Source organism: Leucoraja erinacea, chromosome 8, assembly GCF_028641065.1.
Source record: "Leucoraja erinacea ecotype New England chromosome 8, Leri_hhj_1, whole genome shotgun sequence".
Lineage (NCBI taxonomy): Eukaryota > Metazoa > Chordata > Chondrichthyes > Rajiformes > Rajidae > Leucoraja > Leucoraja erinaceus.
The window spans coordinates 54,595,235-54,617,754 of NC_073384.1; the positions used below are offsets into that span (position 1 = coordinate 54,595,235).

The following is a 22,520-nucleotide window of genomic DNA, read 5'->3' on the forward strand; positions in this document are numbered from 1 at the left end:
TGGGTTTCCTCTGAATGCCCCAGATTCCTCCCACATCCCAAAGACATGGCCTCTGTAAATTCCCCTGTGTGTATAGAGTGCTGATGTGAAAGTGGGATAACATAGAACTGTGAACAAGTGATCAATGGTCGGCATGGTCTCGGTGGGCTGAAGGGCCTGTTTCCCTGCCATGTGTTTCAATTCAATTCAATTCTGTTGAGGTAGTTTGAAGACGGGCGTTACTACCAGACCGCAGAAGGTCCTGCTTCCACTGAGACCATAATGTGAGTGTCCAAGATGGCCTTTAGATTGGATCTCTGCATCTGGATGAGGTAAATATGCACTTGGAGGCAGTTTTAGGATAGCCAGTGCAATAAAATGTTGTCCATTCAAAATGGAAAAATCACAAAAATCTGTATTATAATTTTAGCAATATTGTATTTTTTTTGTATCAAATAGTACCAGTGTAGTATCTTTGTAATCTGTCAGGCATTGGCATTGAGGTTCCTTAGAGTACCTACATATTTAGTTTGCTAAAATCTTATTATGAGATCAGCTGATTGGATACATCTCGGGTGCATATTGTGTTGACTTATCAATAATTTTTTGAAGGGTATTAGGACAATTAAACACCACATGACCAGCGGCAAATACATTAAAAACGAGTGCCATTTTAGCAGAATTTCTTCTCTAACCTTATCAGTTTCTGGATAATGTTAAGTGACATCAGTGTTCTGCAGGACATTCTGGTTTGGTAAACACTGTTACCTCTGGCATAAGACACCAAACAGGCTTTGATGTCTGACAGTAGAACTACTGGAAGTAATTGTTTGAGGCAGTGATGCAGTAGGACACCAGTTAAGACAGTTGCCTCGCAACCTTATGACCCACATGTGAATGCATTGCAACATTTTTACCTCAAACCAGTTTCCTCTGTGTAAATAGCTGTTTATAATCTTGATGAAGTTTCTAAACGTAACCGCTTCTTGCATTAAAATTATTCACTGGGGGACAACATATGACAGCCTATTGGCTTGGAACACACTCAATCTAACCTGCACTGTGTATGATCACCTTGGCTGGAACATCTCAACCCCTCAAGTACAGTTGAGCTGGAGGCCTTGCTGCTGTGGCATCCCACAAAAATAAATAATTAGGAGTGTTCGCCAGGCCTCAGGCAATGTTCAGTTCAGTTTTGTTTTGTTTAGTGTCACATGTACCGAGGTACAGTGGAAAGCATTTTGTCCTTGATTATGCTGCTGGCCTTGCCAAGGCAGTGTGAGTTATAAATGGAATCAATGGACGGGATGTTGGTTTGTGTGATGGTCTGGGCTGCGTCCACAATTTGCTGCAATTTCTTGCAGTCCTGGAGGGAGCTGTTCCCAAACCAAGCTGTGATGCATCTCGATAAAATGCTTTTTATGGTGTACCTGTAGAGGTTGATGTGTGCTTTCTTTGTCAATGGATCCTGAGGCCCTATCCTTGGACTGCCCCAATGTCCTTTTGAAAACTCGAGCATTCAGTAAAGGCCTTTTCAGCTCTCTGAATTTCTCTGGTAATCAGAGATTCTTGAACATAGTTGAAAAATGTTCAAATAGTCCAAAAATAAATAATTACAAATTAAAATACATTTACTAAAAAATGAATCTAACTATTAGAAATTTACTAAAGCAATAATAAGAATTATTGTAGGGAAAGGAAAAAAATATCTTCTCTTATCTTTTCCATTCAGATTGGTAATCCCATGCATATGAAATTTTCATTGGCTGCTTACATTAAAAGGTCAATGTTGTAGTAGACTGCACATTACATCCTGCTTCTGAAATGTTAACTACAGATGCCACCCATTTGAGGAACCAGATTCAACATGAAGTTTGTCCCAGTTTAGCAAAACTGAGCTCTGTCACAGACTCTGCTGGGCCCAGCAGCAGATCGGGTGAACAAGAATCTGAGTGCCAAGGTGTTCCTCTGTATACAGAATGCAGGTCGGGGATGCATGGACCTGCCGTATGCAGTTAGTTGCCACTTCCCTTCATCATGATCCTAACCTACAATTAGTTCCCCCTTGGAAGTTACCTTCCCATTACAAAATAGTCTTCCAATGTAATTGTTCTCAGGCTATGTTGGTGGGCAGCCTATTCCCATACTGGTTCTACCCACATCATTCTTCAATTAAGAAAAGAAAATTATCCCAGGTTTGTCTTGCAAAACAGAGTTGAAGTCATATCCCCAGAGGTCCCTCCTGAATCTGTACAATGTTCTGATCACATCACATGTCTTTGCTTACCTCTGGATGTGAACAATGACAGTGATAAACAATGGCGGAAAGAAGAGGTAAGTAGAAAAAAAATTGTAATATATTCAAAATCTTTAAAAAGTTGACATATTAACCAATGAAGTATCTAATAGGACAGCATGATAAGGTGAATTGGTCAATGAACTTGACTAAGTAATAACTAAATGCAGTAATGGTAAATAACAGGGTTTAATATTGCAGACAGATGAGATTAAAAGAGCTGAGGAGCCTTCTTTGTTTGAATTAATCTTGTTGAAGGGAGTGAACTCCCCTATTCATTTTTATTTTCTCCCCAATGGGAAAGGACTTCGTACCCATGGCTGCATTCAAGTACTTGTCAAGTGGGCAGCTGGGAGCGTAAACCAAAAATGATAAATGAATATATCTAAATGTGCTGTGAATATTTTTTCATTAGATAGTTGTGGTACAGAATTCACACCAACATACTGTGCACTTCATCTCAGTTCGGTAATTCGTTAAGTTGCTCTGTGAAGACATTACCACCATCAGAAATCAAATTAAAAGGTAATATATGTAGGGAGATGAAATTGTCCTTGGTTGCTTGCATTAAAAACTCAATGTTGTAGCGGCTGCACATTGCATCATGCTTCTGAAATTTAGTTGGATTGAAGGCTGTCTTTCATTGCCAGCTAAGTTTGGACTAATGCAGTCTGGTTATTGTGTTTCTAGACTGGTAATCTCAAGTCGTAAATTAACAGTTCAGAAAATGTTTCATATTCTATCGTGGTAGTTTTAGCAATTGATCTATTATCAGTCAAAATCGGAAGTATTTGCCTTTGGCATCAATATGAGTACCAATATTGATGTGGATGTGGATGTTGATGTGGATTGATGTAAAGCCTAATGTAGCTCACTAGGGTGCCTGAGTGAATGAAGCCAAGTTGCTCTGTGAATACATTATCACCATCAGAAATCAAATTAAAAAGTAATATATGTAGGCTTATGAAATTGTCCTTGGTTGCTTGTCGCCCAGTGATGTCCCCTCCCACACCTGCTTCCATCTGCCTATGAGCCATTCACTTAACCTACTGGGTCTCATATCAGAAATGCTGCCTGACCTGTTGAGTTCCTCCAGCACTTTGTCTTTTACTCCAGATTATAGCATCTGCAGCCTTCTGTGTCTCAACCGTTACAACATTGTCATCTCTTTACTGCCTGCCAAAATAGCAATCAAGATAGCAATCTTGGAGAAAGCAGAGATGGAGAACAATTGTTGACCTTAACTGTGACATCGACATTGTAAAAGCATACTTCAAAAGCTCTATTTCCACAGTACGCAGAGTTCCACTGAACAAAGCTGCCAATCTCACTTAAAATTTTGGATATCAAAGATGGCAGGTGGACGTTTCAGTGATACAGAAAGAAATACTTATAAATCAGGAAATGTTGGTATATTCCATGAAAATTGTGCTATGTATTATGTGTGGTAAAAGCAAAGAAAGGTAATGCACCCCTCATTTATTACATATACCACTCAGAAATCTTCCTCTAATTTTGTCTACAATTAACATTGACAACAGCATATGGATCTTGGCCTGGACATAGTTAATGTTAAAACTGGGCCAGAAAGTCATTCATTCCTTTACTTGGGATATTGTATTGAAGGTACACATTGCAATGCATTGTGTCACAGCTAATACGAGGATTTTGGTAAACTGCTACAGTAATGGTTGCTTCATGGTTAGGTTCAAAATCTGATTTGTGGAAGTATATTAGTCTAGAAATTCAGTTGCCGATATCTTATTGAATGATTGGGCAAGCTCAAGGGACTTTGTGGTCCACTCCCTTTTTATGTGATTAGTAAGTATTGTGGGAATTAGAATATGGTCTGTTTGATCTGTATTTAATACAGGTTGAGATGAATGGATTTAATACCATATGGCAAAATCAGAGAATAAATGCTTATATGCACCATTGGCAGGAAAACGTATCTTGATACAGGTGCACAACCTTTTATCCGAAAGCCTTGGGACCAGACACTTGTCGGATTTCGGACATTTTCGGATTTCCGAATGGAAGATTTTTAGCGTAGATTAGGTAGGTAGTGCAGGCGGCTTGAAAAGTCTGGAGCAGCTGTCTCCTCCCCGGAGACCGGGAGAATCATTGTAAATCATTGCATAAATGTTAGTCAGTTAGTTTGGAGGCATTTTATGTGGTGGTGGTGGAGTGGGGGTGAAGGGGGAAACTTTAATTCTTAGTCCCCTACCTGGTCGGCGACTCCCAACCTCGCGGAGCTGGGGGCTCCGTCCGGCCGCGGGCGGCGCTGGTTGGAGCTCTGACCCCGGCAACTCTACCCCTTGTGTGTCGGCGGCCACAGCGCTCCGGAGCTTACCGCACGGCGACCCGGTAAGGCATTGTCCGCTCCCCGCTGGTATCCCAGCGCTGCGACGCCGCCGACTCCCAAAATTCGCGGAGCTGGGGCTGCGGGCGTCCGGCCACGGGCCGCGCTGGATTTGGAGCGCCTCGCAGCCAGGGGTAGAGTTGCCGGGGTCGGAGCTACAACCGGCGCCGCCCGCAGCCCCACTGGCCACAGCGCTGCGGAGCTTACTGCACGGCGACCCGGTAAGGCATTGACCGCTCCCCGCCTCTCCGACCAGGTAGGGGACTAAGAATTAAAGTTTACCCCTTGACCCCCCGTTCACATAAAAGCCCTCCAAACTAACTGACTAACATTTAAGCAATGATTTACAGATGTTTAAGCGTCTCCCCGGTCTCCGGGGAGGAGGCAGCCGCTACAGTAGTACAGACCTGGGTTGACCGTGGGTCGTTTCGGGTCAAGTTTGGCGCCAAACGCGAGCTTTGGTGTGCAGACGACATCCTGGAAAAAATGGCCGGTTTTCGGAGTTTTTCGGTTTCCGGAACACCGGATAAAAGGTTGTGCACCTGTAGTGCTACTCATTCAGGTGAGTTTGCTTGGAAAGTGCTAATTATATAGAGATGGAATGATCATTAAATTGGATCAAGTGCAAATACCATGCATTATGAAAAGATAGCTTGTGAGAAATATTATTGATGATGAGGAGTCCTCCAATTCTTAATTTTTGTCAAGGATTGCAACAGCACCATTGCAATATGTTACCACGTGCAAGGAAAAAAACAGCTCACTAAAATATACTTGAGTTTTTTCACAAATGTAACAAAAATCATTTTCTAGTTCCTTCTTGCAAATGCAATGTTTGTGTATCTGGAAATAGTTTATGTAGAAATGAATTTACAGGTACAATGATAAACTGATCATGGAGATTGATGAGAAAATCATCTCTCACAGTAATGAAAGCAGATAAATTATTTCAGCATGAAAAACATTTACTGAAGCTGTGAAGTTGTGTAGTCTTAGATGCTCTGGAAAATCAGTTTCAATTGGAATATAAACAGTAATTTATTAAATAAAATGCATTGATCAATTTCAGATATTCTGAACTATGTTTTCATTCTAATTAACTATGAGGACAGGTTGCTTGCAAGAACGTATTTTTTAAGATTGTAGACTATAAATATCTAGGATTTTCTAATTTGTTGATTAAAGAAATGTATTGTTTATTATAAATTACATATATATATTTATTATAAATCTTTGCCTGAACCAAGATTGCTGTTAATATTGATTTTTTTCTCAATTGCATTTTTGTCCTTTTAGGTATTGTCTTTAAGCTCTAGTGTTATATAATCCACAGTGTATATGTTGTATTGTTACTAATATGCACGATAATTCTTTTCCCACGTGTGATTTTTCTGCTTGACTATTATGGATGGTGAAAAAAATGGAAATGCTGGAAATACTCAGCAGGTCAGGAAGTATCTGTGAAGGGAGAAACACTGTTAATATTTCAAGTCTATGAACTCTAGATACTTGCAATTAAGAGACTACTTTACAAAAGAGATAAGGCCAGAACTAGATGAAACTTCAAATAATGTGATCAAGGTGATTGTGGATGCATACAAACAGAAGGGATCTCGGGTCATCTCTGCTTTCTACCAAGCTCTGGTGGGAAATGAGGGAGAATCAACACTCTACATAAAAACAAAATGGGAAACAGAATTAAAAATTCAAATAACAGAAGAAGAATGGTATCAAATATGTGAAACACAATATTTCCGGTAGGCGGCGCGGCTCTGGCCAGCAGCGGCCTCTGCAGCCTGTCCGCGTTTTTATTATTTTTGTCTGTGTTTTTATGTAGTGTTTGTTATTTTATGTTGGGGTGTGTGTGTGTGGGGGATGGGGGTGGGGTGGGGTGGGAGGGGGGGGGGAAACTTTTTGAATCTCTCCCTGCACTGAGACCCGACCTTTTCTCGTCGGGCCTCAGTCGTCGTGGAGGCCGCAACGAGGAGCGGCCTCCAACAGGAAGAGGCCGGGGACTCAGGTGTCGACTCACCTCACCGTCGCGGGGCTGGCCGAGTCCGGAGCGGTGGAGGAGCGCTGCTGCTGCTGATGCTGTTGCTGCTGCTGCTGCTGCTGCTGCCGGAGAGTCGGAAGCTCTCTACAGGTCTGTGGACGACGGCGCCGAGCCCACGGATCCCTGGGGGGAGACCGCTTTTCGGGGCTTCTGCGGTGGCGACTTCTCCCGCCCGAGTTGCGGGGTCGAAGAGCTCCTGGAGCGGGGCCTACATGACTGCCCCGCGCGGCTGGAATGGCCGCGGACTTTGCGAGCGCACACCGGGGGCTTCAACATCAAGACCCGGTGTGCGACCTTGCATCACCCGGCGTGGCTTCAATGGCCGCGGGACAATCGCCATCGCCAGCCGGGGGCTATGACTTTGACTCTGACATCGGGGGGGGGGAAGAGTGCAGTGGAGAGAGAAGTTTATTTGGCCTTCCATCACAGTTATGTGATGGATGTTTATGTTAAATGTAATTATGTTGTGTATGGGGTCTATTTGTGTGTATTGTATGGCTGCAGAAACGGCATTTCGTTTGGACCTCCAGGGGTCCAAATGACAAATAAATTGATTCTGATTCTGATTCAATGTTCATCCACAAGCTCACTAATATGGAGAGAATTTTGCTGGAGGAATCTATCTCGCTTTTTTATAACACCCAAAATAAAAAGCAGACAACTTGCTGTACAACAACACTGTTGGAGGCTGTGCGGGAGTATGGAGGCAGACCACTCACATATTTTCTGGAACTGAGTACAGATAAGGTCATACTGGGAAAATGTTAACGCAGTTGTTAAAAATATCTTGGGTTCTAAAATCCCAAATACCTGCCCTGTGATGTATCTGGGGTGTATTAAAGATATTGTAAAGATAGAAGATACCTGTTTGATTAAAGTTTTGCTTTCAGCAAGTAAGAAGGCCATTACCAGGGAATGGCTTATTGAAAAAAGTCCAAAACAGGAACAGTGGTTAGAAATTGTGCGAGACATCTTTACTATGGAGAAACTGACATATTCCTTCAGAGTCCAAGAGAATTCATTTGAGAAGATCTGGGAAAATGAACCGCTTATTTCAGCCATGACACCAACTAGATAAATGCCGAGCTAGATATGGGAAGATTGTGTTATATAGAACTAGATGGTATGTTAATCAATGTAACGTTTTTTTTTTAAATTTGGTAAGCGAACCACACGGTCTTATTCCATTTATTTACTTTTTTTTCCTATCTAATTTGTTTTTAAATTGTTGTTTTTCTTATTTTGTTTTATTTATGGTGATGGTGTTGCATTGTTTTGTATAAAAATCAATAAAAATGTAAGTGAAAAAAAAAAGTCTATGAACTCTTCACAACAAGGAAAATAAAGGAATTTAAGGATAAACATATTTTAAGACACAGTAAAAACGAGGAGGGAAGAAAGGGGATTGATAATGGGTCAAGTGATGACCAAAAGTCACTAAGGTGGAAGTGACATAAATGAGAGGGGCAGGGCAGGGCAGGGCAGGGCAGGGAGGGAAATGCAACTCATCTAATTCTTTAGAAACTGAAGAAAAAGTCCAAGCATAGCAGGCAAACCCCCCAGATTTTAAATTCACAACTTAGAATCTACCTGGTGGTTCACATCTTAATACATTAATATATGTGTAACTGATTCTTTGTCAAAATCATGAATCCAATTCATTTATTTGTTTTCAAATATTGGCGGTGCGCTTTAATTATTTGGAACATTTATTGTGAAACCAGCTCAAATTCCTGTTGATACGAACAATAGACATAGAAGTCAAACTTCAATCCACTCCACTGATATCATTCCTCGTAATGTTGCGGAGGTTTCTAATTCAACCCCTCTATTTCTCCCACTGCCTATCTACACCAAGATTTATTAGATAATAATTCTTGGGGGTGGTTGGGGGAGGGTGATGAATGAACACCTTTGTTTAGTTAAGATTTATGTGGATGGGCTAGCTCATCGCATGTTTATGTTTTATACATTGTCTAATTGTATTTATCTCCAAATATAGCATGATGAAATGATCTACTTTATTTATTTATACATTTTTTAAATATTGCTCACCTCTCCTCTGCCACCACTTAATAATAACACTGAAGTACTCAGAAGGTTACTTTGTAGTTTGTTTTGCTTCCTGTTGTTTTTCAAATGGATACAGTAAATTTGTCTTTCTCATTGCTCTCCGTTACTATAGAATCGGTCATGACAGCGCACTCATAAGTTCATGTTCTAGGAACAGGATTAGGCCATTCGGCCCATCAAGTCTACTCTGCCATTCAATCATGGCTGATCTATCTTTGCCTCTCAACCTCACTCTCCTGCCTTCACCCCATAACACCTGACACCCTTTCTAATCAATGCCTCACTCGTCCATGCCAACCAAGAAGCTCCATCTAAACTAATCCCATTTTCCTATATCCCTCCAAACCTTTCCTAGCCATGTAGGATATCAACTGTTAAGGATATAACTATTATAGTCTGTTCATCATTTAAGGTACTACTCATGCAACTAATCAGCAGAAGGATATTTAGTGTTGAATATCTAGCTTTTGCGTTCAAACTGATATTCTTGTAGGTCACAAAACATTTGTATACAGTTAGTAAGCGAAGATGTGTTATGCGTTTCTGTCATCTGCAAATCAAATGAGCCTTGAATGATGGATTAAGAAGATAATTTCTATTTTTATGAATTTAAATTGGAAATCATTTACACAAGGGAAATCGTACCACACACAGATTGGGCAAGATAATGTTTTTTTTTTCTTTTGACTAATATGTATAGAACAAGCTAGATGTTTGCATGAGTCAGACAAATAAAACTTTTATATATTGAACATTTTACAGCCACTTACCTGCTTTAATGTCAATGATAAAATACGATATGACTGTTTGTTTACACAATATTACATGTTTGTACTTGTACCAGTGAATATTACAGCAGAATAAACAATAATTCAAACAGTTTCTCATTTGAGGTAATTATTTTTCATTTTCTGTAACAGTTGCAGCACTTGCCTGATTTGCACACAGGTTAAGTTGCTAATTTACTCACACTGCATGCTTTTCTGACGTAAAATGTCGGACAGAAAATGAAGCTTCATGTCCAATCATTCTAATTCATTCCTCGGAATCGTTGTCTTGGCAGGACTTGACAGAGGCATTGCCGGTAATCCCCTGCAACTGCAGGAGATACAACATCTGTCCCTACTCCTATACTCTCACCTCCATTCAGAGACAGAGGAATACTTGCACCTCCTCCAACCTTGTCTTTTGCTTTCACTATTCTCAATGTGGCCTCTAATATATCAGCAAGACCAAGTACAGACTAGGCCAAAGATATTTTTGCTCTGTCTGCCAGGGCCTGCTGGGACTCCTGGTTGCTGGTCATTTCAATTCCCTTTGCCATACTGACTTTCTGTCCTCAGCCCCCTCCATTGACTGAGTGAGGCCACATGCAAACGGGAAGAACAAAACCTCATATTCCGCTTAGGTAACCTACAACCCAATGAAATGCAAATTGAATTCTCCATTTTCTTGTAAAACCCCACCATAGGAATTGTTTTGGAAAATATTTTATTCCTGTAAACTTAAATTATTATCGACAGTTTACATCTAGTAACATTGAAAAGAAAGGGTAGAATCAAGGGATATGGGGAGAAAGCAGGAACGGGGTACTGATTCTGGATGATCAGCTATGATCATATAGAATAGGCATCCTAGCTCAAAGGGCCGAATGGCCTACTCCTGCACCTATTTTCTATGTTTCTAATTATGCATGTTTTATGCATGGTTCTACAATAACAGCTGAGACTCTGAGATGATGGTACAAATCATTAGTGTAAAACTCTTGAATAATTGTCAGCAGGGTTTGTACTTCACAATGCAGTCAATGCAATTGTTTTAATTTATCATCTGTATAACATTGGTTAACATTGGTATGTAATCAAGAAGTCAAATTGAATAATATACTCTCAAAGGTAAAAGCAAAGTTTAAGGTAGAATTATCATTGCAAGGGGAATACTAAACAGGCTTCTTTCTAACAGCAGATGTGACATTCACATTAAGTTGTTTAATTGTACAGTAGATGGTGAAGTGCTAATATGTCTATTTTTTTTGTCATACTAGTGATGTGAAGTCACAATTATCAAATAAAAAGTATTTTGAAGAAGTTACATACTTTGATGATGGTACATAAGTAAACGTTGAATAAAATGTTGGAGAGCCAGTCAGCATTGTAAACAGAGAGAGGTGTTCTCCTTCCTCGCATTCTGTACATTGAACCCAGATAAAAACATTGCATCTCTCACAAGCTAATCCAATAAACTCAACGTGAAACATACATAGACTGCTTCATGTTGCCATTTTGATGTTTTAAAAAATCGATTAAGATGTACCAAGCATGGCCATGAGGGATGCAAAATGAACAACTCCTGCAGATTTTTTTTCTTTAAACAGGAAAAGTCTCTGCACTCAAGTGGCGAGTTTGTTTATTTGCTTGGCTGAATAATAACAGTGTTTACAGCTAAAATAATAATCAGGCCACAGGCATTCTTAGTATATTTTAGCAACACAATACAATAATTGATCACATCATTTTTCTCCACCACCTAACCTTAAAGTAAATCTCAGCTGCACCCATGATGTATTGAACTGCACTTCAATAAGAGGATATTTCACCAAACCATTTTAATCCTCACTGAGCAGTCACCTGTTTTGCTCTTTAATTTGTGTGAGAGGGAATGGTCAGATTTGGACTAAGCATCACTTACAGTTCATTAGCTAATAGCTATTTGATGATCTGCATGAGATTTTAATGAAATTCACTTGTCTTTTTAAAATAGTTGGTTTGGAAGACTAACCTAAAAGGATATTGTGCCTTGAATTTGCTGTGACATGTTAGCATTCCCCAAGGATTTAATGAAATAAAAATGGTTTTGCTTTGAGGAATGGGAAATCTTGGTCTAGAATTAAGTTTCATTGTCAATAGATTGGACTTTCATTATACTTTGTAGAAGAAACAAGTTATTTAAGAGTTTATATATTTATGCTAAAACGGAGTAATTGAATTCTCAATTTTTCTTATATCACAGAAGGAGACCCTTCAGCCCATTAAGTCTATGCTGCAGCTCAGAGCAATCGCACTATCTGACATACTTCCTTGTGACCTATATGCCCAACAACTCCACCCTGATTCTCCGACCAACACATACACTAGAGGTAGTTTACTGGCACTAGTTAACCTGCCAACCAGCATGTCTTTGCCATGTAAGATGATAGAGCACACAGGAACCTAGGGAGAATGTGCAAATTCTACACCGACTGGATGTGAGGTTAGGTTCACAACCAAAGAGCTAGAACTGTGAGGCAGCAGCACTATCTGCTGCACCACTTTACCTGATTGGTTCAACAGAAATAGGCAAATAAAACTTAGAGGAAAAATAGTTACTAGGTAATGTTAATAGAATTTTTATCTTGCTGCCCCATTTAAAAATTCAATGTTTGTAAAAATTGCTCCCACATATGCAAAATGAGGCATTAAGAAAATTGTTTTCCAGTCATAGGAAAAACAGTCTTTCTGCATGTGTATTTGTAATGTATTTCTAACAGCTGTAAGAATAACCTACTTTATGGATGATGGTGTTGCTATCCTGTGAAGGTCTATGTCATATGTTTAATTATTGAAACAATATTATACTCTGCTTAAGCTTCAGTTGTAGACTGAAACTCACAATAAACAGTTGTGTTTTACTTGATGTTCCATGTCTGAGTGAGTGATGTGAGTGATATTGAGCTTTAGACCAGTTCAGAAGAAGCCACGGGAAACTGCAGTTCTGTATTTTGGGTCACTGCTACCCTTCCCATTATTAGGATAAATGTTTACCTCCTTCGCTAGGTAGTAGTCTCTCCACAGGTAATCCTAGATTCTTATAACTCACTGCATGCCATGGACTCATCTCAGCAATATGTTTCTGTTTTCCAGATTAACAACCCTCTGCCTGGCAGTAATGAGAGTCTTGACCAGTTTTCCCAGGAACCTCATCACCAGCAGTGAGTATAATTTACATTGTTCATTCCTCATCAATATCAATGTGCCAAGAGTATATATTATTCTTCCTCTTTTGAGACCAACATGCAGGAGAAAATGTCAGTGAGAGTTTATTTTAATTCAAAACAAAATGATGTAAACTGGTCTTCTTTTCAGCATGCATCCGTTTGGTGTCTCATTATAAAATTAATAGTATAATAAAATAAGGTTGAATTTGGTCCTAAAGTTATTTGGTCCTAAGCTAAGCTAAAACTGAAGTTTTTTTAGAATCCAAGATTCTCGTGTTTGACTTAACACAATCACTTTCAAACTGAATACAAAACTTCATAATTATTGCTTTTACATATGGGTTCCTTTACCAAGGGTTATTGATTATCCATACTATATTGTGTGATATAAGATTAGAAATTTAAAATAAGTTGTTCTGTAGTTGTTCTTTGACATGTTGACCTAGAATGATACCTTGTGTATATTCCTTGAGTTTGTTCAGGAGATCAAAGTTCATTGCAATTATTGTATGTTTCATGCCTGTCATTTCTTCTTCTAAGTTCTGCCTGACATGTTAAATTATTGTATAAGAGTCTGTACACTGCTCCCAACAATATAAACGATAAATGGAAAATTAAATAAATAGTGTTCGCAGTTTCAATTTTAGGTATTGAAAGTATTGGCGACATATATAATACATATATATAATATATATAATAAACAAGTTACGATCACTTATGGCCACCATTGTAAAGCTCCATGCCATTATTACATTTCTTACTTTTTTTAATGAATACAGAGTATTTCTGTGTATTTGTCAGAGTTCATTGAATGCAGGGGGTATCATCGTTTTTTAAAACTAAAATGTAAAAGAAACAATATTTTTTGAGGAAGGGGTAGAAAAAAGGACCAAGTTGAAGGAATGTTACAAAATTTTGAAAATTAAACTAATCAAGCCTGTAATTTATCCCATCAGATAAAGCATAAGAAGAACTTTAATTTGATACCTAATTCACTTTAATATCTTCAGTATTCAAAAAGTTATGGTCATTTTCATACTTGGAAATTAGTATCTTGTTCCCTATTGCTTTTCCATTGACTTAACACAAAAGCTGTGATCAAGGACAGTCAAAAGCCCATAACTTTCTTAAAAATTAAGAGAACTGAAATGAAATGTCAGTTATTGTAGATTGAAGCATTCTGAAACAAATATGAAACATCTTACTTGGATGACCTTACATGAATGTTAGTTACCTAAATGTAGCTAATTACAAAATTAACCGTTGTGACGGAAATAGTAATACTATACGATAGAACTTTATTAATCCCAGGAGGGAAATTGTGTGTGTGTGTATAGTTAAATATTCATATATAAATATACACTGTTTTGTTTTCTCATTTATAACAGTGTTTACAGAGTACTAAGTTTACATATTCTGTTGTGCTGCTGCAAGTAAGGATTTCATTGGGGCATGAGAGAATAAAACACTCTTGACTCTTGACTTATGTCGCTAATGTGTGGGATAGAACTAGTGTATGGGTGGTGATCAGTGTGGACTCGGTGGGCCGAAGGGCCTGTTTCCACGCTATATGTTTAAATTAAACCAAAACACTAAAACCAGAGGAAATCTAAAGAAGGGTCTCTACCCGAAACGTCACCCAATTTCTTCTATCCAGAGATGCTGGCTGTTCCATGGAGTTCCGTCGCACAATTAAAGCATGGAATATTCTTCACCCTACTATAGGTACCCAACCAATTAAATTTAACGTAGCTCTTTTTTTCCCCCAATAACCCTTTTTTGTTTAAGTCCAAGTCAAGGGTCAAGAGAGTTTTATTGGCATGTGTCCCAGATAGGGCAATGAAATTCTTGCTTGTTGCAGCACAACAGAATATGTAAACATAATACAGAACAGGAGATAAAAGTTTACTGTGTCCATAGACCATATATATATATGCACAATAAATAAACAGATAAAATGCAATAGGCTGTTATTTTTCAGTTTGGTGGTGGTGTTTAAATTCTGTTTAGATTCCATTTCGAATACTTTTGGAGGACCAGGAAACCAAGAAGCAAGAGTTACTCCAGGGAGTTACTCCAGCTCCAGCGAGTGGTTCTGCGTTGGTTTTCAGCGGTCGCGGCGAGTGGACAGCAATGGCGGCCAGATCTCCCACCATGCAAAAGGAGGGAGAAAGTGGCCGACGCAGACCAGTTGCAGTGGCAGTGCACATGTGCAGGGCGGCACATGCGCACAACCACAGCCGACGATGTGCTGGCCAAAGATCCTCGCTATAGGATCTTTAGTGCTGGCCGTGGTTGTGCGCATGTGCAAGGTGGCCGGCCGTGCCAGCGGACGAGGAGCAGGCAGAGACCCGAGACACGGACAGCGGGCAGAGATCCGTGACATGGACACGGATAGCGGGCGGAGGGAGAGTGACAGAGAGAGAGAGAGAGAGAGAGAAATATAGAGAAGGGGCCCACAGAATTAAGCGATAGGTGTCCTAGGTGCTTGCCAAGCTGGGCAAAATGGCATGGTGTTTAGGTTGCCCGGCGGAGCTGTGGGTTGCCATTGGCAACCGGGCAACCGCTAATTTCGAGCCCTGAAAACAAATAGAAAATACCCAACAAAAAATTCATATTTATCAGTTTGATTAAATGAATCAATTCATCTAATCAATTAAATTCATCTAAATTCAATTACTACATCTAACCATCTATCCATTTCTTAAGAAAAGGCTAATTTTTTACACCTGGAGTATTGTGTACAGTTTTGGTCTTTGAGAGAAGACATTCTTGCCATAGAGGGAGTACAGAGAAGGTTCACCAGACTGATTCCTGGGATGTCAGGACTTTCATATGAAGAAAGACTGGAAAGACTCGACTTGTACTCGCTAGAATTTAGAAGACTGAGGGGGGATCTTATAGAAACTTACAAAATTCTTAAGGGGTTGGACAGGCTAGATGCAGGAAGATTGTTCCCGATGTTGGGGAAGTCCCGAACAAGGGGTCACAGTTTAAGGATAAGGGGGAAATCTTTTGGGACCGAGATGAGAAAAACATTTTTCACACAGAGAGTGGTGAATCTCTGGAATTCTCTGCCACAGAAGGTAGTTGAGGCCAGTTCATTGGCTATATTTAAGAGGGAGTTAGATGTGGCCCTTGTGGCTAAAGGGTTCAGGGGGAACGGAGAGAAGGCAGGTACAGGATACTGAGTTGGATGATCAGCAATTATCATATTGAATGGCCTACTCCTGCACCTAATCTTTATGTTTTTTAAATAGCCTAAGTATCCAAATAACAAATTATCACTGACATCGGGGGGGGGGGGGGGGGGGGGAGAAGTGACCTAACTCCTGCTCCCATCACAGTTATCTTTATGTTAAATTTTTTATGTTGTGTCTGGGGTCTATTTGTGTGTAATGTATGGCTGCAGAAACGGCATTTCGTTTGGACCTCCAGGGGTCCAAATGACAATTAAATTGACTCTTGACTGATCCCATTCACACAAGAATTCACAATATAACATGATTTTTAAATCTCACTTTGTCATGAATTTATATGCCAAATGGAAGGAATTTAATGTTTAATTCCCATAAATTAATCCAGAAACATCCACTCTCAAGGTAATCAAAATCATTATTTTTTGCACAATACATCTGACTAAAACTGTACTGTGAATAGTTAGTATGAAAATATTGATCATGGATAGACAATAACACAAAATATAGATGATTTAGATGTTCTTTTGACATGATTGTGCAAAGAAAAACCCAATTTGATTATCTTGAGAATGGATGTTTCTGGAATATGATCGATTGGAATGTTGCCGTTGCCATAAATTTTAAGCCCACATCGGCAGGCATGGCCGATTCGTAAAATGCCTAAATAACATTTTTCACATCATAAGATTAAAATGAAGCCACACCAAAAAGCAAGATAATATGTTAAATAAACAACATACCTTTTGTTTTATCCTGATATTGTGTGATATTGAAGGCGTTAGAAGTCGCGTTTAACTTCAATCCAGCGATCCAATGGTCCAGCAATTTTTTTTTTAATGCCGGGTACGGAAGCGCAAACGATTTTTCTTCATCAGCTACCAGCCTGAGGAAATCCCTCTCCGACAACCAATACAAACCTGCCTTTTAATAACCCCCCCCCCCAATGCCTCCGGAATCGCGCGCATAGGCAGTGGCAGATCTGTAGCGCCGCTGATGGTTTTGTAACAACGCTACAGGTTGGCAGGGGATCCAAATGATGTTTCTCTGTGCGGCAAAACAACATGGAATATTATTTCACCACGGATTTCTTCATCCACTGTTCTTAACATCAGTGATTTTTTTTTTTTTTCCAGGATATTTCAACAGTGTGGAAGATAGACCCATAATGCTGGAGTAACTCAGCGGGTCAGGCAGCAATGGCATTGTTTGAAGAAGAGTTCCAACCCGAAATGTCACCCATCCTTTTTTCTCCAGAGATGCTACCTGGCCCCCTGAGTTACTCCATACTTTGTGTCTATCTTCATTATAAACCAGCATCTGCAGTTCCTTTCTACATATTTAACCAATGTGTTTTGAAGCTTTGAGAAACTATGATAAGAACCTATGCAGCACTGATAGTTGATACTTATTGTTGAAGTAAATGCTTGTTTTATGCTCCTGGCATTTAAAGCAAATAAATACCTGTTGGGTGTTCTGAAAAGCTATTTAACATGCATTTTTTCTAATGTTAAACAGCCAGCTTGACCATGGAAATTTTCAAGCTGATTGCTTGTTTGCACTTAAATCATAAAAAGAGTTAGTGAGTACTCTTAAATGTCCCATAAAAATGTACCATTAAATAACAGAGTCTAAAAGTATAGCCTGAGGTTGCACTATTGCTGGGGTTGTTTAATGGCCAAAATGCACGAACTAGACTGTCAGGTGAGAGCACATGCTTATAGTAATATGTTAATAAAATCTATCCTTTTTCTCCCACAGTCTTTGGTTTTGCCCTGCAGCCAGTGAGGATCACAGTCAGGTAAAACTAATGTAGCCAAGAAGTGCTTACAAATGTATGTGTAAGACTCTGCTTCTAGTTTAAACCATTTGTTCGGACATTAATTGGCTGCTGCAAAACACTTATTATCTTCTTATCAGCTATAAAAAAACAGTCTGTAATCAGTGGGAGCAACCCGACAGAATATAATAGATTTATTGACATAACTGTGGCACTTTGATGAAGACACACATGAAAATATTGGTTCTTTATGAAAGTAAAAGACTACCTTGGTTTAATTAGCCGAAGTTATGAAAATGATTTGACTTGAATTTTACTCCAAAATGAAAATACGATATTTCATTAGGACTGAAATGATCTGAAAGTCAAATATAAACTTTTTTATAGAAATCTCAGTAAAACCTTTGAAGGTTATTTTATATTCTCAATATTTTCAAGAGTTTTATTTCATTCGAGAGGACATTAATTTTAATGGGACTAGAATCTAAAATCAAGGATGTAATGCTGTGGCTTTATCAGGTGGTGTTAGCCATATTTGGAATATTGTGAACAGTTTTGAGCCCCATATCTGTGGAAGGCTGTGCTGGTATTGGAGAGGGGCCAAAGGAGGTTTGCAAGAATAATCCTGGAGATGTATGGGTTAACATATGAGAAATGTTTGAAGTCTCTGGGCCTGTATTCGCTGGAATTTAGAAGAATGAGGGGGGATATCATTGACACCTACCCGAAAATGAACGGCCTAGACAGAGTGGACATGGAAAGGATGTGTCCAGTCATGGTAGAGTATAGAACCAAAGGGCACAGCCTCAGCCAACAGAATGGAGATGAGGATGGATTTATTCAGCCAGAGAGTGGTGAATCTGTGAAACTCATTTCCATAGATGGCTGTGGAGGCCATTGTGGGATATTTTTAAAGCAGAGATTGACAGATTCTTGATTTGTATGGACGGCAAAGGTTATGGGGAGAAGGCAGGAGAATGGGGAGAATACTGTCCACGTTCATTTGGCTCCTGGGTAAAAGTAGCCAGTTGTGCTTTTGTTATTAATTTTATTTAGTTTTAATGATTTACAATGGTATGGTACTAGTTTCAGCTTTCCAAACGTAAAGAGGTTTTTCATAACCATACATCTTTAACAATATTTTGGGACCTTCACAAACAACAAAAATGCTGAACACAGTGAGGTGAGACCTTATTGACTGTCAAAGTGGTTCTGTGGCAATGAGCTGTCTGCCAACACAAGCAGCATTGACCCGCTGTGAAGTTGTGGGAGCCAGCTCCCAGTGGAAGACTGCAAGGAGCACCGCTACAGCAGAGTTACATTGCTGGCCTGGAATTATTGGGGAAACAAAATAACAGAATTCTTGCCAACTCAAATGTCTTCATTCTGTGTGATAACTATTCCATTCCATAAGAGATTGTAACAGTGACATGAAAGTTGCATATCTTTTGTCATGAATTAAAATTGCTTTCATTTTAACTGTGTACTATTTAGTGTTAGAAAAAATTGCCTTTTATGCCATCAATTACAATGTTGGCCACAAAGTAACAGTGCCCAATTATTTTGGGCAACAGTTTCATTGGACCAAAGATGATATATATTGTTTTTTACATCTGCACTCGAATCTTGCTCAACTTAACAGTGTCTTTATAGTGATGCACAACTCTTCAGCCAAAATATTATATATTTCTTCAGCTTGATGATCTACGAAAAGTTCACAAAGACAGAACATCCAGAAAGAGCAACAGATTACAAACATCTAGTGGGTAAGATAACTGGCTTCTTTCAATGTAAAGTTGAATGTGCTGCTATAGTGAACAGGTTACAGTGCTCTCCATCATGTTTGGGACAAAGACCCATCATTTATTTATTTCCCTCTGTACTCCACAATTTGAGATTTGTGATATTAAAAAAAATCACATGTGGTTAAAGTGCACATTGTCAGATTTTAACAAAGGCCATTTTTATACATTTTGGTTTCACCAGGTAGAAATTACAGCCTTGTTTATACATAGTCCCCCCATTTCAGGGCACCGTACTGTTTGGGACACATGGCTTCACAGGTGTTTGTAATTGCTCAGGTGTGTTTAAATGCCTCTTTAATGCAGGTATTAAAGAGCTCTCAGCGTCTAGTCTTTCCTCCAGTCTTTCCATCACCTTTGGAAACATTTATTGCTGTTTATCAACATGAGGACCAAAGTTGTGCCAATGAAAGTTAAATAAGTCATTATGAGACTGAGAAACAAGAATAAAACTGTTAGAGATATCAGCCAAACCTTAGGCTTACCAAAATCAGCTGTTTGGAACATCATTAAGATGAAAGAGAGCACTGGTGAGCTTACTAATCGCAAAGGGACTGGCAGGCCAAGGAAGACTTCCACAGCTGATGACGGAAGAATTCTCTATAATAAAGAAAACAATTCCCAAACACCTGTCCGACAGGTCAGAAACACTCTTCAGGAGTCAGGTGTGGATTTGTCAATGACCACTGTCCGCAAAAAACTTCATAAACAGAAATAGAGAGGCTACACTGCAAGATGCAAACCATTGATTAGCCACAAAAATATGATGGCCAGTTTACAGTTTGCCAAGAAGTACTTATAAGAGCAACCACAGTTCTGGAAAAAGGTCTTGTGGACAGATGAGATGAAGATTAACTTATATCAGAGTGATGGCAAGAGCAAAGTATGGAGGAGAGAAGGAACAGCCCAAGATCCAATCCATACCACCTCATCTGTGAAACACAGTGGTGGGGTGTTTTGGCCTGGGCATGTATGGCTGCCAAAGGTACTGGCTCACTTATCTTCATTGATGATACAACTGCTGATAGTAGTAGCATAATGAATTCTGAAGTGTATAGACACACCCTATCTGCTCAAATTCAAACGAATGCCTCAAAACACATTGGCCGGCGGGTCATTCTACAGCAAGACAATGATCCCAAACATCATGCTAAAGCAACAAAGGAGTTTTTCAAAGCTAAAAAATGATCAATTCTTGAGTGGCCAAGTCAATCACCCGATCTGAACCCAATACTGAAGGGGACTAGCCCCCAAAACAAGCATAAGCTGCAATATAGGCCTAGCAGAGCATCGCCAGAGAAGACACCCAGCAACTGGTGATGTCCGTGAATTGCAGACTTCAAGCAGTCAATGCTTGCAAAGTATATTCAACAAAGTACAAAAAATGAATACTTTTATTTACATGACATTGCTGTGTCCCAAACATTATGGTGCCCTGAAATGGGGGGACTATGTATAAACACTGCTGTAATTTTCTACATGGTGAAATCAACATGTTTAAAAATGGCCTTTATTAAAATCTGACAATGTGCACTTTAACAACATGTGATTTTTTAAATATTACAAATCTCAAATTGTGAAATACAGAGGCAAATAAATAAAGGATGGGTCTTTGTCCCAAACATTATGGTATTTCTTATGTATGAATCAAGGTGAGAGTGAAGTTGTTTTGAGTGCACGTAACATTTCTTTCCTCCATTCTTTAAGTACTCAATTTTAACATCTTATTGTACTGAGAAGAACATTAGCCCAAAAAAGTAGTTTTATATTACAATATTCAGGTATGGATCTTTTTAATCGACATTGAATTATATCGCATTAAAAAAAACAGTCCAGCATTATTTCTTTAGAAACAGCATGGAAACAGGCCCTTTGGCCCAACTCGTCTATGCCAAGTTTCTTATCTGAGCTAGTCCCACTTGCCCGTGCCTGGTACATATCCCTCCAAACCTTTCTTATCCATGTAACTGTTTAATGTTTTTTTTAATTGGCATCACTGTACCCGCCTCTACTACTTCTATTGGCAGCTCGTTCCATACATGCACCACATCCTTTGTATGAAAAACTTACCCCTCCGGGCCCTTTTAAATATTTTCCTTCTTACCTTAAATCTATGCCCTGTGGTTTTTAACTCCCCCACTCTGGGGAAAAAACACTGTGACTCTTCACCTTATCTCTGTGTGTCATGATTTTTTATTCTCTATAAGGTCCACCCCTTGGCCTCCCATGCCTGTTCAGATCCAAGACCCAGCATCTCATTATGCAAACCCTCCAGACCTGGAACTCTAAATAGGAAATAAAGTGAATATAGTGATATGGATCATGTACAGGCAGATGAGATCCATTTAACTTGCCATTTTGTTCGGCACAAACATTGTGAGCCAATGAGACCATTCCTGTTATACAGTTCTATGTTCTACATAGAGTCTTTCACATCTCTACTGTGGACACACACCTCTGCTTTATTACCTGTCCATCTCCCTCTATTTTAGAACGTGTTGAATCTGCCCTCTACTCACAATGCCCAGCTGCACTGAACTGATCTAGCTGATGAGTTGACGAGCCTCCACAAAATGGAGGAAATGGTAACTAGACGTCAGGCAATTGAATATTATTTGCAAAAATAAGAAACATCAAAACAAATTAATGACACAGATATTGAAGTTGAAGTAAAAAAAATTAAAGAGAAACCACATGTGGGATCATACGCCAGATGGGTCAATATTGAGCCCAGCAATTGATTCAAAGCACAGATGTGCCAGAATCTGCTCTCTCTCTTCTTTTCTGTGCTGCCATGTGCAGGGATGGTGGTCAGAGACAAGGAGAACATTGGTGGTAGTTCTCTATCCAACCAGCCAACCGTGAGTGAGATCCAGCCCTCGCGCTATCTAGTATGATGAGTTATATTTCCTTCCAGATAAACATTCCTCTGTATTATACTTATCTTCAGTCATCAGTGCCACAGTGAACGGCAAGCTCTCTGCCACTACATTGGCCTCGCGTTC

At 39.4% G+C, this 22,520-nt stretch overlaps 1 protein-coding gene across 1 annotated transcript in view; it reads left to right on the forward strand.

Moving 5' to 3' along the window:
* The window catches only part of gpatch2 (G patch domain containing 2), a 249,740-nt gene that overhangs the window by 166,980 nt on the left and 60,240 nt on the right, over positions 1-22,520 (forward strand). The window contains exons 6-8 of the mRNA XM_055639728.1: positions 12,663-12,730; positions 17,695-17,734; positions 19,409-19,479. Of these exons, the coding sequence (XP_055495703.1) occupies positions 12,663-12,730; positions 17,695-17,734; positions 19,409-19,479 (179 nt within the window). The remainder of the gene's footprint in view (positions 1-12,662; positions 12,731-17,694; positions 17,735-19,408; positions 19,480-22,520) is intronic.